Source organism: Pelodiscus sinensis, chromosome 11 (assembly GCF_052426305.1).
Source record: "Pelodiscus sinensis isolate ZL-2025 chromosome 11, ASM5242630v1, whole genome shotgun sequence".
In the NCBI taxonomy this organism is placed as follows: Eukaryota; Metazoa; Chordata; order Testudines; family Trionychidae; genus Pelodiscus; species Pelodiscus sinensis.
In genome coordinates this window covers 31,843,089-31,860,546 of record NC_143062.1, presented here as the reverse complement: position 1 = coordinate 31,860,546, position 17,458 = coordinate 31,843,089, and the positions used below count along the sequence as shown (strand labels likewise).

Below are 17,458 nucleotides of genomic sequence, written 5' to 3'. Positions count from 1 at the left end.
TGCAACACCTTAGAGACAGACAAAAAATGTAGATGGTATCATGAGCTTTCATGGGCACAACCCACTTCTTCAGATGAATGGAGTTTAAGGGGTCCAGTTTTCAAATAAATAACACAGAGATGGGATTGGGGGAAGAGAAAGAAAAAGAAAAAAAGGAAAATAATTTGTCAATTAGAGTGTCCATGCTAAATGAAGCTGATAAGAATACTTAGTACTCGCATTAAGTACCCTTTTTTATGCCATTAGGATGTGGAATGTAGCGGGCCATCCAGCCAACAGTCTTTGTTTAGACTTGGTTGTAGGAATCCAACTTATAAATGTAAGTTCTGTAGCTTCCCTGTTGAGCTGGCTTTTGAAATTGGTTTGAAATAATATGGTGACTTTGAGATCCATTAATGGGTACCCAGGCAAGTTTAAATGCTCCCCAACAGGTTTCTGTATGTTGTCTTTTTCGATATCTGATTTGTATCTATTAATTCTTTCTTGCAGACACTGTCCAGTTTGGCCAATATACATGGCAGAGGCGTATTGCTGGCATTTGATGGGGTAGATCACATTAGTGGATGTGCAGTTGTACGAGCCTGTATAGATGTGTGGACAGAGTTGGTGCATCTGTGCGCAGTGTAGCTTACATTCACAAATACTGCTCAGATTTGCTCAAAAGTCAGTAATAACTGAGATTTTTTAATAAAATAAAAAATATGCTCCCAGAAAGTATTTCACAATTTCTGAGTCCCGAGTCCCTGTCAAAGATTATGGAGCCAGAATTCCCATGAAAAGCATCAGAGCAGGTTTTTGTTGTTGTTTTTCTCTTGCATTAATTAATGTTTCCATGACTGTTGCTTTATCAGCAATGAACTGGGCTAAAAACACTGAAAATCTGAAGCAACTGATTATTTGTTACATACCCAGTATAATGTTGGTACATGCAGAGCAAATCTCTGCAAAAATCCTACAAGCAGAAAGACTAACAAAAACTTTACATAAGCAAGTAATTTTCACATTAAAAACTCTGCAACTCTAGCAAATGGACTTGGTTAAACAAACACTTAAGACAATGCATTAGTTGCTAATAATTTATGCCAGTCTAAAAAAAGATCTACCATGAGTTGTGAATGAGACATGAATGAATCAATTACAAAAACCCCATTACCTCATACTACAAAAACCAAGCATGTGAATGTAAACTGTGAACTAGGACACTGTTTACACAGACGGTATGAGAAAATTTTGCTGCTATTGCAAAACATCAGAGATACTATTCAGTGCTAAATACTGATCAAAATTTCTTTACATGACCAACGTTTGGATTATGTAATAGGCTGCGAAAGTCAGTGACTGGCACACAATTTCTCTTTAGACTGTTTTTACATAGGAATAATGTGCAAGACATCACTGCTGAATTAATTCCCAGTGTGGCATATTTGCTAAACTCATGGCTGGACTACATTCGAAATACACATCAGCATAACTACATCTTTTAGGCATGCAAAAAAAAATCAGCACCCCAAGAGATGCAACTATGGAACCTAATCCCTAGTGTTGATGGTGCTAGGTTGATAGAAGAATTCTTCTGTCAACATAGCAGTGGCCTTTCAGGGAGATGGATTATATATGCTAACAGGAAAACAGTTAGCTGTGCCACTGTTGCAGTTTAAGTATAGACATGGCACTATGAACTGAGAGTTTTATCCCAGAAACATATGAAGTTTCACCTGACTTATCAGTAACATGGACAAAAGCCTCTGATGGCATTTGATGATAAGATCAGTTTTTACCCGAGATCCGTTAAAACTCAATTCACTGACAGAGGAGATTCTATCCCATCTTCTCTGGCTGTAGACTTGACTGGTATAGGCTTTAAGTTTTTTCCTCTTTTACGGAATGGTATAGTCCTAATCTCAGCTCTGTTCTCTTAACCATCTCCCATCTTCCTGAGATAGCTCCAAACTAGTTTTAGAACCTTGGTTACCTTTTCTGTTTCATCATCTGCTTGTCAATTCTGGAATACACCATAACCACAAATTACTGAATGCTTCATGAGACAAAGACTTCCTTCTAGGCCTGACTGTCATTCCCATCTCCACTCTGAAGTTCAGAGATCTCTAGATTTGTCCTTTTCATATTTGTTCATTTTTTTAATTGTATCCTTTGGTATATATGGTTGTGACTACTTTCTTCCACTATTTGATCTGAGGAAGTGGGTCTGGCCCACGAAAGCTCATCATCTAATAAACCATCTTGTTAGTCTTTAAAGTGCTACATTGTCCTGCATTTTGCTTCAGAGATCTCTAGAGTTTTCTTTGACCAGAAGATCCCCTTTCCTCTTCCAGCTTTTGTGATGTCTTATCCCTAGAAAACTGCCAGAAAACTGCCAGAACTTCTCCTTACCACTTTTGAAATCTTTACCATCCATTCATCAGTTCTCCCTCTTCTACAGTTCTTCCATTATCTTCTAAGTCTACACTACAGCTTTGTATCATTAAGTCATATATAAAACTACCACTGCTGGGAGAAGCTCTCCTCTCAGCACTGTAGTCTTCATTAAAGTGCTATGATGGCACAGCTACACCTGTGCGGCTGTACTGCTCTATGAGAAGTCAAACCAGAAATCCTAGTTCTGACCCAAGAAAGTATTCCCTCTGTGTGGGCACACTTCAGGAAACAGCAGCTCACCTTTTAGGGTGTCTAAAAAGACAAAAAAAAATCCAAGGGTGGCCAATGCCAGCCAATTTGGGATTGCAGAACACAGGCTGCAGGGCTGTTTCATTGCTGTGTAGGTTTCCAGGCTTTGACTAGTGCCTGGGCTCTGTAGGTAGGGAGGGTCCCAAAGTCCAGGCCCCAGCCTGAAAGTCTACACAAGCACGAAACAGCCCCGAAGACAGCAGGCTTAGAACAGATGCAGGTTTTTCTTTGCTGTATAGGCATACCCATAGAATCCAGACACTTGTCACTGTTTTCCTGTCGGGCTCTGAATACAATTCTAAAGGATCATACATACTTTATGTACTACATGTTATGTTTTGATCTGGTAGCCACACATTCCCCACATCTTCAAACTGCTTCTCCTCGTTCTCTTTTCATCTTCCTTTCTGGTTTACCAAATAATGCACGAAAAATGCTCTTATTTGTGTTACTTCCACATCCCTGGAACTACTTCTTCCCTTCCTCCCTACAATGAAGTCACTTCTCATTTTAAATATGGTGCTATATATTTCCCGTTCTGTTTTTAGTTTATGATCGCCTCCCCACAGTGTTTCATGGTACCATGTACAAAAGCACAGGGTAATGTAAGGTAATAAATATTGAATCACGCGATATATTACACTCTGCAAAACTGGACTGCAGCTCACATTGACTATCTGATGAGTTATCAACTAGATACGGGGTTCTCAAATTTCACTGCACTGCAACCCCCTTCTGACAACAAAAACTACTACACAACCTGGGAAGGAACTGAAGCCTGAGCCCTGCGTTGCCCTGTGGACAAGGGTGAGGGACAAAGCCAAAGTACAAAGGGTATTGTAACGTGAGTCTTGCCAGCCAGAACTAAAGCCCTCAGGCTTCAGCTCTGGCCCCTGGCAGCTGGGCTCAGACTTTACCTTTAGCTCTGGGCTCTAGCCAATCTAACACCAACTATGGTGACACCATTAAAAAGGGGTCACGGCACACTTTGGTGTCCCAACTCTCAGTTTGAAAACCACTGAACTAGATACACAGGATTAGAATTAATACTATTGCTTCAAATTCAGACTGTTCCCCAGAGTAAATAGTTTCTCTTACCAATTTAAGAGAGCTATACATTTCTGTTTTGTAGCAGCAGATAGTATCAATGACATGGCCTTGTCCTGTGCTGAAACTCTTTAATGATCTAGTATAAAAATCTCAGAAATGACAATACTAAAGAAACGTTTTCTTAATGCACAAATTCCAATTCTGCCATTATTTTCAGCAATAAAAAATGATATTCATTCTGTTAAAGGTGACCTGCTAAATGGTTGGTTTGGTTTTAAAATTTCATCTTGTGCCCCTTTTTGTTTCTTTATGATGTATAAAAGATGGGCATAAAAGGTTTCCTTTTCACCACCCCAATTTCTCACACACCCCTTTTCTCCTAAACATTAGAAATATGAGGACTCTAAAGGATAATCTTTCTTGATGGTGGGAGAATTATTAGGAGGCTTGCAATCTGTTTCCTGCAAGACCTCTACACCTTATTGGACGGAATAAAGGTGATGATTCTTTAACAAAAGCTTCCTTAGTCAAAATATTACTAACTAAATTAAAACTATCACCAAAAAGATTTTAGCAGACACACTAAAGTCCTTCCCCTCTCAACAACTCAGCTTTCATTAGTCTCTCATACTAGTTCTCCAGTCACTGCCTACCAGTCTAAACATCATCTGAATTTCCAATTGAAAACACATTTTTTAAAATAAAACACATTCAGGCCTTTTCTATAAATCATAAAAACCTACATGTGCACAAACGCCATTTCTTTCTTTGCCAGTCACCTTTGGAGTTGTAATGGCTCGAGATGCTAGTCTGATCAGAGCAATAGGAAAGAAAGCATACACAAATAAATGCAAATAGTTTAAATGCTTTGGGTATTTTGACATTCTGTCCCAACAAAGCAGCTCTGTGCTCTGTGAGTAAGAGCACAGAAGCCAATACAGTATGTCATTTTCATTCCTATGGATCTCCTTCCCCCCCTTCCCTCCTCTGATATCTCCTGATACAAGTTGTGGTTGGATGGTAAGCTAGATGCAGCCACAACAGGCTGACCTTTTATAACCCCTAAAAACAAATGGAGATGTGTCAGGATTGCTGACTCAAAAGAGGGAGCATAAAAAAACCCTTAATTGTTTTCAAACAAAGCCTATATTGAAAACATTAACCGGTAAGACAGAAAATAAGTTACACCCGCTGTGTGGAAAAACCTGTATTTGGATTCCACAAACTAGTAAACATTAAGTATTTTCACTGCTAGTAGCATTTACAGACAATTTAAGGTACTGCAAAAATAATTTAATCTCAGATAGTTTTAAGTCCTACTTGCCAGGAGTCAGAGAAGCAGCACTGTTACACTGTTCAATCACCTGATTTCAGTGTCATCCATAAAGATTGCTTGTAAAACCAGGAAACACAGGTGGAGAAATGCCAGAAACAGTAGATTCTTTACTTGAAGAGCAAGGAGTTATGTGAATAAACTTGCCTATATACTAGAAGATAACAACAGATGTTTATGCTAATTTTTAAAAAATAATCCTAAATATCAATGCAAGTAAATTTGCTTCCTCTGGGCCTACTGGTAGGCAAATCTGTGCTGCTTGAGACGCAAGTTCTGCATCTATTGTGTATTGCTGCAGGAAAGTCTGACCTCAGCTATCAGGAAGAAAAAAGTCACTAAACATAACTGGAAAAAATATAATGAGGAACCAAAAAACCAAGACCTTTATATAAAAAAATTTCTAATCAGGAATTGAACCAAAACACAGCTTTATTTTGCACATGAACAACCTCCCATTACTAGATCCATTCACACAATAAAACTGAACTAACGTTTTAAAAATTAGTCAGTAGCATAATTAGTTTTAATACTCAGAATTGTACATTGCAATATTTGTTGCTGCCCCAAGTTCCAAGTCTCTCCACACAAATCCAAAAAGATAAAGAAATGTACTTATTTAGTTACACAAGAGAAATGAAAGTACATGAGATTTAATTTTTTTTTCGTTTGCAGTAGTAAATGGTAGCTATTACACAGAATTTTAGAGTGTGAATACCAGATGCTGAAAACCGTGCCTGACAGAAATGTTGAACCCAGATATTAATTGCCTATTCACACGTCTATCTAGCAAACTTACAATTCAGTATCACACCACGCTGGAGGGGGAAAAGAAAAAAAACATACTGTTTCCGAAGAAGTCAGTGAGGTTTCCATGCTGGTTCTTGAGGGAAGGAATTTTACAGTCTATGCAAATGCCTTTCCTTTGCTTGAACATGCTGTACTACAGAATGAAGTTAGCAGAGACAAGCTTCTAGCCATGCTGGGCTAAATTCTATCCTGACAAAGCAGTATCACTGTAATATGAAGCAAGAAGTACCCTGTGTATGTTGGCAAAAGCCCTGAATGGATATTCTAGAAATCAACAGCAACTCCAAACAAGTGAACTGCCCTTGTCACATGAACACATCACAAGCATTTCTGAGCCCTCTAAAAATACATCTAGTCACTGACACAGACAGGAGGACATGTGAAGTTCTTGGTCTCTGAAAATTAATAAAACGAGGGAAAGTGTTTCCTGTTAACTGGAAAGTAATAAGGACAGTTATAAAAAAAGAATTTTTTGATCAGAGCACAAGACTGAAAGCCAAAACTCCACCTTCACCCTCACATGACTGTGTGTCAACTCTGTCTAGCAGCTGTGGGCAAACTGTATCCTCTGCCTTAATTTCTCCAACTGTAAAAGCATGTGTATGTGAGAGAGACCTTTACTTCCCAGGCCTTTTAACAACAGATGCTGAAATAAGAAAGCAAATAGATTTAGCACCTAAAAGATAAAGAACAGTATGGAAAGTTGTGAATTGAGAGGACAAATCTGGCAAACAAAACCCACCTTAATACCTTCTGCCAGATTTGAAAATATTAAACTATTTTAAATCAGAGAATGTATGGAAAAGCTTTGAATGGATGAAAATGGGGTCACAGTGGTAAAGTCAGCTATAATTTCAGTCTTAGCCCTGGTCTACACTAGGGCATTTCAAAATAACAAGGTGTCCCCCCACACTACCCAAGCCCATTATTTCAAAATAAGGTACTGGGTATTTCTATATGAAAACTCCTAATTTCCATGCAGAATAAGCTTATTTCAAACTAGTTTTTTTTCCAGTAGTTATTTCGAAATAAGTTATTTTGAAATAATTCCCTAGTGTACACATGCCTTAACTTCCCAATTGGACAGAGGCTGCAAGTGCATCTGCAATGACCCCTTCTGGGCAATCTAGGAATTACACTAAAGGGCTGTGGAACAAGCTTCCGGAGTCCTCTTTAGTCAGGATGCTCACTATTCCCATAAGGTCTTGATTCTGATAGAACAGACTAGATTGAGGGCTCTAACATGGGTACAGAACTCTTCAAGGAGGAAAAGTAATTAGACAAGAATTGTATGCTCTTAGCAAGGAACCTAACGAGTGCTGTATGTGTTTTGGGGATCATTAGTTGAAAGTGAGGCAGCAGCTTACAATCACGTTAAGGGATCCATGGTCAGTTATTAAATGATAAATGACCTTCAAATAACCCCTCCAATGGTCAGACCTTCCCAAAGGAGGAAGTTACTTAAAATCATGTTTATCCAACTTAGAGTACCAGAAAAAGATTGTTTGTACAGTGCTTGTGTTCAGTTAATTGCTAATCAAGCTTGACTGCCAGTAATGTATGCAATCAAACGATGAGGACTGGTATCAATGTCAACAGAACATAGTGTATCATACACCTCCTGGATTCAGGAGTATGTCACCAGCTCCTGATATACTCCTGAATAGGTCATATGCTGTTCGTCTCAGGACTTGTAATCATTATCTACTTTGCTGTGGTTCCAACTTCGGAGAGCTCCACACCAAGGTACACTCTGATGCCAAGCTAATAACTCCCACCAACCTCACTGCTATATTTGGTAAGCGTCTCTGCCAAACAACAAGAAAGTGCCCCAATATAGAGAAAAAATATTGTAAGACATACTAAAATATTAATAGACATTTGTGTCTTCACAGAAGTTAGATTGACTATAACTTGAGTGTTACCTTAAGCTTGTGCTAACTAGCCTGTCAAAGATGGGGTGATATTTTGAAGTCCAAGTAATGCTGGTGTTCCTGTCAGTAATGCAGTTGTGATGCAACAGCTCAAATTACAAACTCATCAGCAGCTAACACAATCATTCAGGGTAGGTCTACATTACAATGAGATACTTGCAGCTGGTATATACCAGCTGCTCTGGCTAGGGGGCTGTTTCGTTGTGATGTACATCAGACTTGGGCTTTGGAACCCTCCTACCTTGCAGAACCCTAGAGCCCACATACCAGCCTGAACCCGGAAATCTATATTGCAATGAAATGGACCCTCTCCCTGAGCCAGCCACAGTTTAACTGCAGTGTAGATATACTTTCATTGTAACTCGAGTTGTTTTGCAGTGTAGGCTCTCACTGAAGCGAGGCTAGTTTGGGTTCAGTAACAGATGTGTACTAACTTGTGCTAACACTGTAGTGAACCCAAGACCAGTAATACCTGCAGAAAACATTCAGACTGTTCTCCCAGTATCAAGCCTCGTTATATGCCTCAATTTCCACCTCTTCTGGGTTTTACAAGTCTTATTTAGAAAAAATGAAAAATGACACCTCTGACACAGTGGTAACCACCTTCCACTATTAAGATGATCAAAAATCAAGTTGCTAAATTTTAAAAGGGACCTCCTCCTGTCTCACTGCCCTGATGCCATGTGTCCAATCTTTCAGGACATGTTCATCATTTTACAATCTGCTTAAAATAACTTTCACCTCAGTTAGCAATTTCTAGTCATTGAGAAACTTAAGTATTGGTGCTTTTATTGGGAGGCTCCAAACGTCTCTGTATGAATAAAGGGTATTTAAAAATTTATAAACAATTATAACAAATTAAAAATGCTGTCAGTAAATCTTACACTGGTATGTTTTCATGGTCTAAAAATCAATTACAGGCAGTCCCCGACTTACGCGGATCCGACCTATGTCGGATCCGCACTTACGAACGGAGCTTTCTCGCCCCGGAGGTCGGGGCGAGAAAGCCCCGTTCGTAAGCTGCTCCGGTGCCCCTGGTCTGCTGGAGACTGTCTCCAGCAGACCAGGGGCACCGGGCGGGTTCCCGCGCTTCTGAGGCTTTGCCAGAGCAAAGCCTCAGAGGCGCGGTGAACCGCCGCTGCTGCCGCTTCAGTCTGGGTGCCTGTGGTCTGCTGGGGACAGTCCCCAGCAGACCACAGGCTCCCGGACTGAAGCCGCAGCCGCGGGGGGGTCCCGCGCCTCTGAGACTTTGCCAGAGCAAAGCCTCAGAGGCGCGGGGAACCGCCGCTGCTGCCGCTTCAGTCTGGGTGCCTGTGGTCTGCTGGGGACCGTTCCCAGCAGACCACAGGCACCGGGACTGAAGCCGCAGCCGCGGCGGGGTCCCTTGCCTCTGAGGCTTTGCCAGAGCAAAGCCTCAGAGGCGCGGCACCCCGCTGCCGCTGCGGCTTTGCCAGAGCAAAGCCTCAGAGGCGCGGCACCCCGCTGCCGCTGTGGCTCTGCTCCCCGTGTCCCTGGTCTGCTGGGGGGGGGGGGGGGGGCGCAGCTAGTGTGCTCCCTCCCCCCCCCCAGCAGACCAGGCTTTTGTTTTGGACCCTGGAGCAGAGCAGCTGGGGCGCTGCGGATTGGTCCTGCAGCACCCGCTCTGGGCACTACTGGACCAACCCGGCAGCACCCCAGCTGCTCTGCCCCAGGTCCTGATTCAGCCGCTGCTGGTCAGTTTCAGCAGCGGCTGAATCAGGACGCCTGGGGCAGAGCAGATGGGGTGCTGCTGGGTTGGTCCAGTAGCACCGAGGAGCGGCGCTACTGGAGCAACCCAGCAGCACCCCAGCTGCTCTGCCCCAGGCGTCCCCAAGTCAGCTTCTGCTGAAACTGACCAGCGCTGACTACAGGAAGCCCCAGGCAGAGTTGCTCTGCCCCGGGCTTCCTGGAATCAGCTGCTGATCAGTTTCAGCAGCAGCTGACTTGGGGACACCTGGGGTTCTTAAGTTGATTCTGTATGTAAGTCAGAACTGGCGGTCAGTTTCAGCAGTGTCTGAATCTGGACGCCAGTTCCGACTTACATACAGATTCAACTTAAGAACAAACCTACAGTCCCTATCTTGTACGTAACCCGGGGACTGCCTGTAGTTCAGTTTTAATGACTGGCTTCGTAAGATGGTGACTTACCCAAGATCCTGCTGTTGTCAGAAGTTAGTGCTGCACACTGTAGGCGATTAGAATCTTAACAGGTGGCTACATAAGCATCACTTTAAGTTGTTAGAATCTCCTTTATCTCCTTGGTTTTAGTGAAGGGTAATATTTGCATCAGAGGAACATTGAAGGAAGAGATAGGTAATTTCCCACATTTGAGTAGTTCTGCCAGAAGACTGTCTTTTCTAGTTGCTTTTCCAATAATGAGATAACCTAAAACCTTATCAAGCTCTTCAATGCTTGGTTCCTCAAAAGCTCAATTACTATATCAAACTTTGAGATATCTTCAGGTGTGTTATCAGTGATTACGTTATTAGCAGAATACAGATCTAAATAGTAAATACAGGCCACTCCCGACTTGCAATGCGATTGGCTCCAGGGATAGCGTCACAATTCGGGGGAGCGTTGTAACTCAAGCCCGCATTTATGATAGGTGTTATACGCCGTCTTAAATGTGGGGCCAAGGACATAAGTCGGGGGATTTCTGCCCCTTTCGCACTTATGGAAAATGTTGTAAGTGCGGAGGGTCATATATCGGGCCGTTGTAAAGCGGGTGCCTCCTGTAGAACGTGGGGAATCATTAAAAAAGGGATAGAGAATAAGACAAAGAATATCTTACTGCCTCTCTATAAAACCACAGTACGCTCACATCCTGAATACTGCGTACAGACGTGGTTGCCTCATCTCAAAAAAAGTATATTGGCATTGGAAGAGGTTCAGAAAAGAGCAACAACAATGATTAGGGGTTTGGAATGTCTGCCATATGAAGAGCAATTAAAAAAACTAGGACTTTTCAGCTTAGGAAAGAGGAGACTAAGGGGGATATGATAGAGGCCTATAAAATCATGACTAGTGTGGAGAAAGTGAATAAGAAAAAGTTATTTACTTGTTCCTATAACATAAAAAGTAGGGGTCAACCAAACAAAATTAATAGATAGCAAGTTTAAAATAAACTTAAGGAAGTTCTTCACGCAGTGCACAATCAACCTGTGGAACTCTTTGACAGAGGATGTTGTGAAGACCAGCACTTTAACAGGCTTTTAAAGAGAACTAGATAAATTCATGGAGGTTAGGTCAGGATGGATAGGAATGGTGTCCCTGGCCTCTGTTTGTCAGAAGCTGGAAATGAATTATGGGAGAGGGATCATATTATGATTATCTGTTCCGTTCACTTCCTCTGGGGCATCTGGCATTGGTCACTGTTGGAAGAAAGGATATTGGGCTAAATGGACCTTTGATCTGATCCAAGATGGCCGTTCTTATGTTCTTAAATAATGTTCTACCCAACATGCCATCATCTGTGAAGTGTTCCTCATTATGTGACCATCTTTAGATATGATAGGAGCTACTTTGGATATGATTGGGCCAAGAGCTCTTAATACCATCATACATGATTTTCCATTTCCAGCATATGCTGCAGATGGTATACTGTGGCATAGGCTTATCCAGAACTCATTAGCATATTTCCTCAAAGCTTTCAGTTCTTGCTAGTTAGTGGCATATTAAAGGATGGAATCCAGGGGTACGTCTAGACGGAGCCATGTAAAGTAGTTTATTGGGCATAGTCAATGAAACGGGGATTTAAATCCCCAGGAGTCCTGACTTCCAGTCCCTATTTTAACCCCTTAACAACTCTGCTTGGCTCAAAAACAGACAACTCAAATCTACAAATAACAACTTGCTCCTTAAGAGTTTTCATAGCTATTAATGGGAATGCCTTCTTTGATTAGTTGAAAAGCTTAATCATTAACTAAGAGTGCATAAGAAAAATTGCATACTTAAGCCTTACCCAGGAGAGTAAAAAATGGTATGTTAAAATGCACTCTTAAAAGTTAGTCTGGTGCTTAATTCCATAGGGGATTTCTTATGCTGTAAAAAAACTAATTTCTATATTGACAAATGAAGTTTCAATCAAAATATCCACTGATCCCACTTACATAATTGAAAGCCACTTTTCTCTGGTATAATGCATAAAATCCAGCATAATTTACTTGTCTTTTTTTTTTATAAATGTAATATAAATACTGACTGCTAATTATTCAATAATGACATTAGTGGGAATAAAAGGTTTATACCACTAAGTACTGCGTAAGAAGCCTCTGCTGAAATATCATCAAGGCTGATGTTTCAATTAGACCTTGAAACAGATGTGGTTTAAACTAGAAATCAGGTTTGCTCAGTAAGGAAGCAAAAGAAATTATTGACTGTTGATTCTTAGTAATTTGAAATGTGTCTCGCACTTTTGAGACAAGGTAGTACTTGACAAAGTGGGATTCTTTTTCCTGTTAATAGTTAATATATAAAATATAATGGTTATACATAACTCACTCCTAGCCACTCCTCTGCATCACTGGTGGAATTTTTGAGAACTATGTGAAGTTTTCCTTTCCAGTCTCTCTCAGCTATTCATATCTTTGGGTAAGCTTCAAAAGACCAGTGTGTAAATGGAGGATACCCCCATGAGGAACATTATACAGGTTGCACCTCCCAAAACTGGCAGCCTCCACCAGCTCCTGGGAGCCTGTGGCAACTGGACTGGGACCAGAGCCAGACCATGAAAGAGGGACCAGGACTGGGGCCGGAGCTAGCAACAGCTCTGGTAGCCCATGGCTGGGGCTCATAGCAGTGCAAGCTTCTGGTGCCTGGCAGGCAGTCCAGATGGGGCAGCTACAGCAGGGCCAACCAGGATTGGGGGCTAATGGAGGCCCTGGAACTGGCAGTGCTGAGGGTTGGGGGCTGAGGGGATATGTCAAGGAACTTTGCCTAGTGCAGCAAATTCCCTGGCTCAGGACTAATCAGGTCCAAAGGGTGCTGGACCAGGGAGGTCCAACCTGTAGCAATAACCCACCTTACTTTTCTTATTTCAGTATTTACGATAAATAGCTGTCTACTATTACGTGCAACTCTGTTTAAACTGTATTTAAGAATTTATTTTTCTTTGCTCCCATTTCCCTCCCCTTCAATGTCCATAACTCCATATTTTCGGTCCATTTGTGAACAGTAGAGAAGATGAGGAATTAAAAAAAACCAGGATCCTCACTCAACTTTGCCCTTCACTACAGTAGGCCTCCTTGTAACCTTCTGTGTTACTATTAACAAATTACCTGAAATAATCAAAAGGAAATTCATGGAGGTATAATGACCTTAATACTACTGTGAGAAAGATGCACACAGGTTATCTAACAAAGACCACCTGCTCATTTGAGTTCCACTGATTATTAATTTATGCTGCTAATCAGAATGTGAGAATTACTAAACATCTTTAAGCTTGGCTATATTGAAACTATTCAGTGTGAAATCATGGAAGATGTATAAAAGGAATTAATATTTAAAAGTGCTGTATGATCAGCAAAGAACCCAGGCAGTACAGATTAATAGATCAGCTCCCTATGGGTATTTTGAGGCATAGCTTTATCACTCAAACAGCTGCAAAGCAGTACAGCTATGGGGGTGCTGGATTCTATTCTAGTTCACATATAATCATTTTGTTCCAACTTCGTAATTCCTGGTAATGTGTGCGCCACCAAATCCAGCTCTACCTTCAGATCCCAGGGGAGCTTTCATGTTAAAGATTAGGGGGAAAAAATCATTTATAAACTGGCAACTTTGATTCTAAATTCACTAAAGAAAAAAATGAAATAATTTTAAGAGACATTTTCAAATGTATGACCTCCCCAAAAGGGTAAGTATTTACAAAGCATACAATATCCTAGGTTCAGTGCCTACAGCCAATTACACGCAAGGCAATCTGGGACAAGTAGATTTCCTTTCCTTTATTCTTCTCTTCTCATTCGCATTAGAGGCAGGATGACACACAAACTCTTCCTGATAAGATGTAGTACATTCATAGAAGTCTCTCGCTAAAAGGAGATCTAGATTTCTAATCTGCTTTTCCAGTTTTGTGGGGAATCTTCTTCATCCATTTGGAACACACATTCCTGCAGCTTTTCCCAACTCATTGCATTCTGAGATGGTTCCTTTAAAAACCAGCATAAGATTCCCATTGTTGCCAAACCAAACCAAGAATCTCTGACTTCAGTGATTCATTTTTCAACTTTCACAAAACTGCTTTAATCCCCTCCAAGAATTCCATTTTAGTCGTGCTGAATGCCTTTCCCTGTCATTTCTGTTACTGCTTACTACCACCAATTTGATTACTATTATTGTATTAAACCTATGCTTAAGTAACTGAAAAACTATCACAGAACAAAGAGTAGAAAGAGCTGCAACAGAATTAGAGGCTGAAACACAAGATGTTAGACTTATGTATTGTCTGGTACTTTTTTCCCTTTTGACACTTTGCTATTAAACAAGACAACGCAGAGGCTGATTAACTGGATAAAAGCAAACAATTTAGAAAAGGACTCTCAGGGACAAGTTGAGTTGAGGGGGTTATATGATTAACCAACTGTATCAATATGCCAAAGTGGAGTCACAATGACTTGAAAAGTGTTTAACACACCAAAAAACTGAGACCAAGATTCTGTGTTTATAGTCCTGTAGCATCTGACACCTCAGACTCCCTGTTCTACTTTAGGAGTTACTGCTGGTATCACGGAGACAAAAACCTGACTTAGCTGGTAAATGAGAGAATAACTGAAATGGCAATTCAACTTTTTCTTGCTCTAAGGAATATTTTTCAAATCCTGGCCACAAACCTGGCATAAGTTATATTCACAGATTGATCATATACTGATAAAAAATGATTTGAGGCACCACACAAAGTAGTCTCTCCATCAGGGCTTCTCAACTTTGCAAGCCCCGGTGCCACAGTGATACTCACAGCACATGCCGAGGGCCACAACCTAAGTGTGGTTGCATATACATGTAAATATATATGCAAATAGATTCTTTTGCACGGACAGACATGAATACAAAGATTAAGGCAAGACTACACAACACACAGGCCCCATTTAAGTCAGTTCTGCGGATATTAATAACGTAATATTTATCCAGTTTCCACTCATATGACAGCACTTTTAATGAGCAATGACAGTCCAGGAATTTAATTACTAAAACACATATCAACAGAAGTCCTAATTGACTAATTTTTTGTTTTGGCTCCTACCTGCGGGCCGCATATTGAGCCCTGAGTAAACCCAAACCACACTGTGGGCCGCAAACAAATGGGTTGTGGGCCACATGTGGCCTGCAGGCTGGGTGTTGAGTATCCCTGCTCACATGATCCGATCTCCTATACGGAGCATTTTTCCAACACTAGGAACTGATAGGACTTGCATCTGTAAATTGTGCAATGAACTAACAGTATGAGCTTGCAATCCTAAATAAGTTCTTTAAATCAAAAGTTCAAATAACCTGAGATGTGTTTATTCCCCTATGTACCACAGTGCCTGCTGCAAAGAGCCCATACCATCACACAGTGTAGGACTATGTGAGGTGAGGAAGATAGGAGGGAGGGAGAGGACACAGATCAGAGATAATTGATCTGTTGCAGATTACCAACAGGCCTTATATCAGGACCCTCAAACACTCTCATTCTACAATAGCAGAGACAAAGGGGCTGAATCCTAAAATTAAAAAGTGGAATCATTTTATTTTTTTTAAGAAAACTGCATTTGAAATCACTATTAGATTTTTTCTTCTACTGGGTGCTACATGCTGCCCTTAAAAAGGAATGACTTGATCTAATTTTCTTTTTCCTAGTTCCCAAGTACTTTTTATTAAGATTAGTGTTTTAAACCACACTGACAAGAGTGAGAGCTGATCTATTCTAGCAGCAGAATAATTAAGCACAACATAACAATGGTAAGATGTCAAACCCACTTTAGATAAAAGGTAGTGCTGGAAATCCAGTTCCAAAAGCACCACTGCAGACCAGGAAATAAGAACTGGTCAGAGAAAGCTGTAGACCAATCAATGATAAATACAATGAGACTAGTCACCATTATTTCAATGTTATATTTCAAGTGTGTGGGGAGCCTGCTCCAACTTACCATGTCTCTCTCCTGGCAGTTTTGGATTGAATAGCATTTCATTGCAGCCTCCCTCAGTTTTCTTCCTCTAGCTTCCTTTGGTCCAGGACTTTTCCTCCTTACCTCTGTGCGAATAGCTCTGTGGTGAGCATCATACTGTGATGTTAATGCAGGAGACTTCATAGCGAAGACCAGCCTATACCAATAAAGATTTAGTGCACACCGCAGCTCGGCTTTTCAGTAGAATCCTTTTCAGCAGTACAAATTGCTCTGAAAAGAAACCTACAGCTACAGTGATCTGCCTCTAGGTGCAGGGTTGCCAGACATCCTGGTTCCCAGAGGGGCACAGGGAGGGAGGAGGAGGGAGTTAGAGAAGAAGAGGGAAGTTGCTGTCTTTCTGATCTTACTGTTTTACTTTCCTGCTGCAGTATGTTGATGGAGTTGTAGGAAAGAAGACCATGGGATTTTAGAATTTGACAGCACTTCTCTGGTGTTCAGAATATATTTATGGGGGGAAATTATCATGGGTGCTTCTTTTTTATATAGTGCCCACTAATGCTAACTGAATCTGAGATCATGCTAAATTCTCAGCATAGTTACATTCAAATTGAGCTGAGTAAGGATTTTCCTGTTCACAACAATAAAAGCCACAGGGAATGCATAACATGTTAGTTTACTGCAGCTACTTTATGTAAGTAACATCAAAGAATTTAAGGGAGGTAGGTGTTCAACTGCCATTGAAATGGCATCACTTTCAATAACTACAGTTCATTCCTGCACAAAATTTTTCAGGAAGTAAAGATGGTGAGAAAGGCTTGAGCAGATGCAGCCTTATGAATTACCATATTAACAAATATTACACAAAGCTTCACTGAACAAAGACAGATGACTTGTATGGTGATGAGGTGACTAAGCAAGATGCATTTTATACACTAAAGGCAACAGACTAAGTAATGCCAGTCTGTATCCCATGGAGGTTTTAACACCAAAGGGCTGCCTCTCCCAGAGGAAACTCCGGCACAGCTAAGACAGACAACATTGAAAACACACATTCTGTATCACAGGACTGCACAAGGAAATAGCGAAGTCATGGTATACTCAGAATTGTTTGTATAAATACATGGAAGTGAAAAATGTATAAATACATTTGTAGGACATTGTTAGAGTTTTGCTCTAGACCAATTAGCCAGGAGGATTTAATAAGGAGCCAAAATACATATACAACTTTGGGAAAGGCATACGGCACAACTGTCCTGGGGTGTCCTGTTTTTATAGGCCCATTCTTGAAAGCAATCATATGATTTTTTGGAAACACTCAACAGCTAGTTCACAGTATCAAGTCTGATTTAAAATATCACAAAGAACCCCCGGGTTTATTCCTGGCTGGAGAAAAAATGAATGCATGTTACAAAATTGACTTCCACTATCCAATCCTAAATTTTCATTCGACAATAATGTAGTGTGCCCTAATCCAGAACACAGCACACCATGCCATTTGTTCAACACTAAACAGAACAAAGTAT

The 17,458-nt window shown here is 40.9% G+C and overlaps 1 protein-coding gene across 11 annotated transcripts in view; it reads right to left on the bottom strand.

Annotated features, from left to right (window-relative positions):
- Window positions 1–17,458, bottom strand: part of TMCC1 (transmembrane and coiled-coil domain family 1) — a 231,117-nt gene that overhangs the window by 66,904 nt on the left and 146,755 nt on the right. The window contains exon 3 of one of the 11 annotated variants that reach the window (XM_014578433.4): window positions 15,957–16,074. The exons of 8 other annotated variants lie outside the window; for them this stretch is intronic. In XM_014578433.4, coding sequence (XP_014433919.1) covers window positions 15,957–15,998 — 42 coding nt within the window. In that variant the 5' untranslated portion in view covers window positions 15,999–16,074. Of the gene's footprint in view, window positions 1–5,914; window positions 6,979–15,956; window positions 17,439–17,458 lie in introns of those variants that run through there. 2 more of the 11 variants (XM_014578432.3, XM_014578437.4) reach the window with 2 other exon arrangements.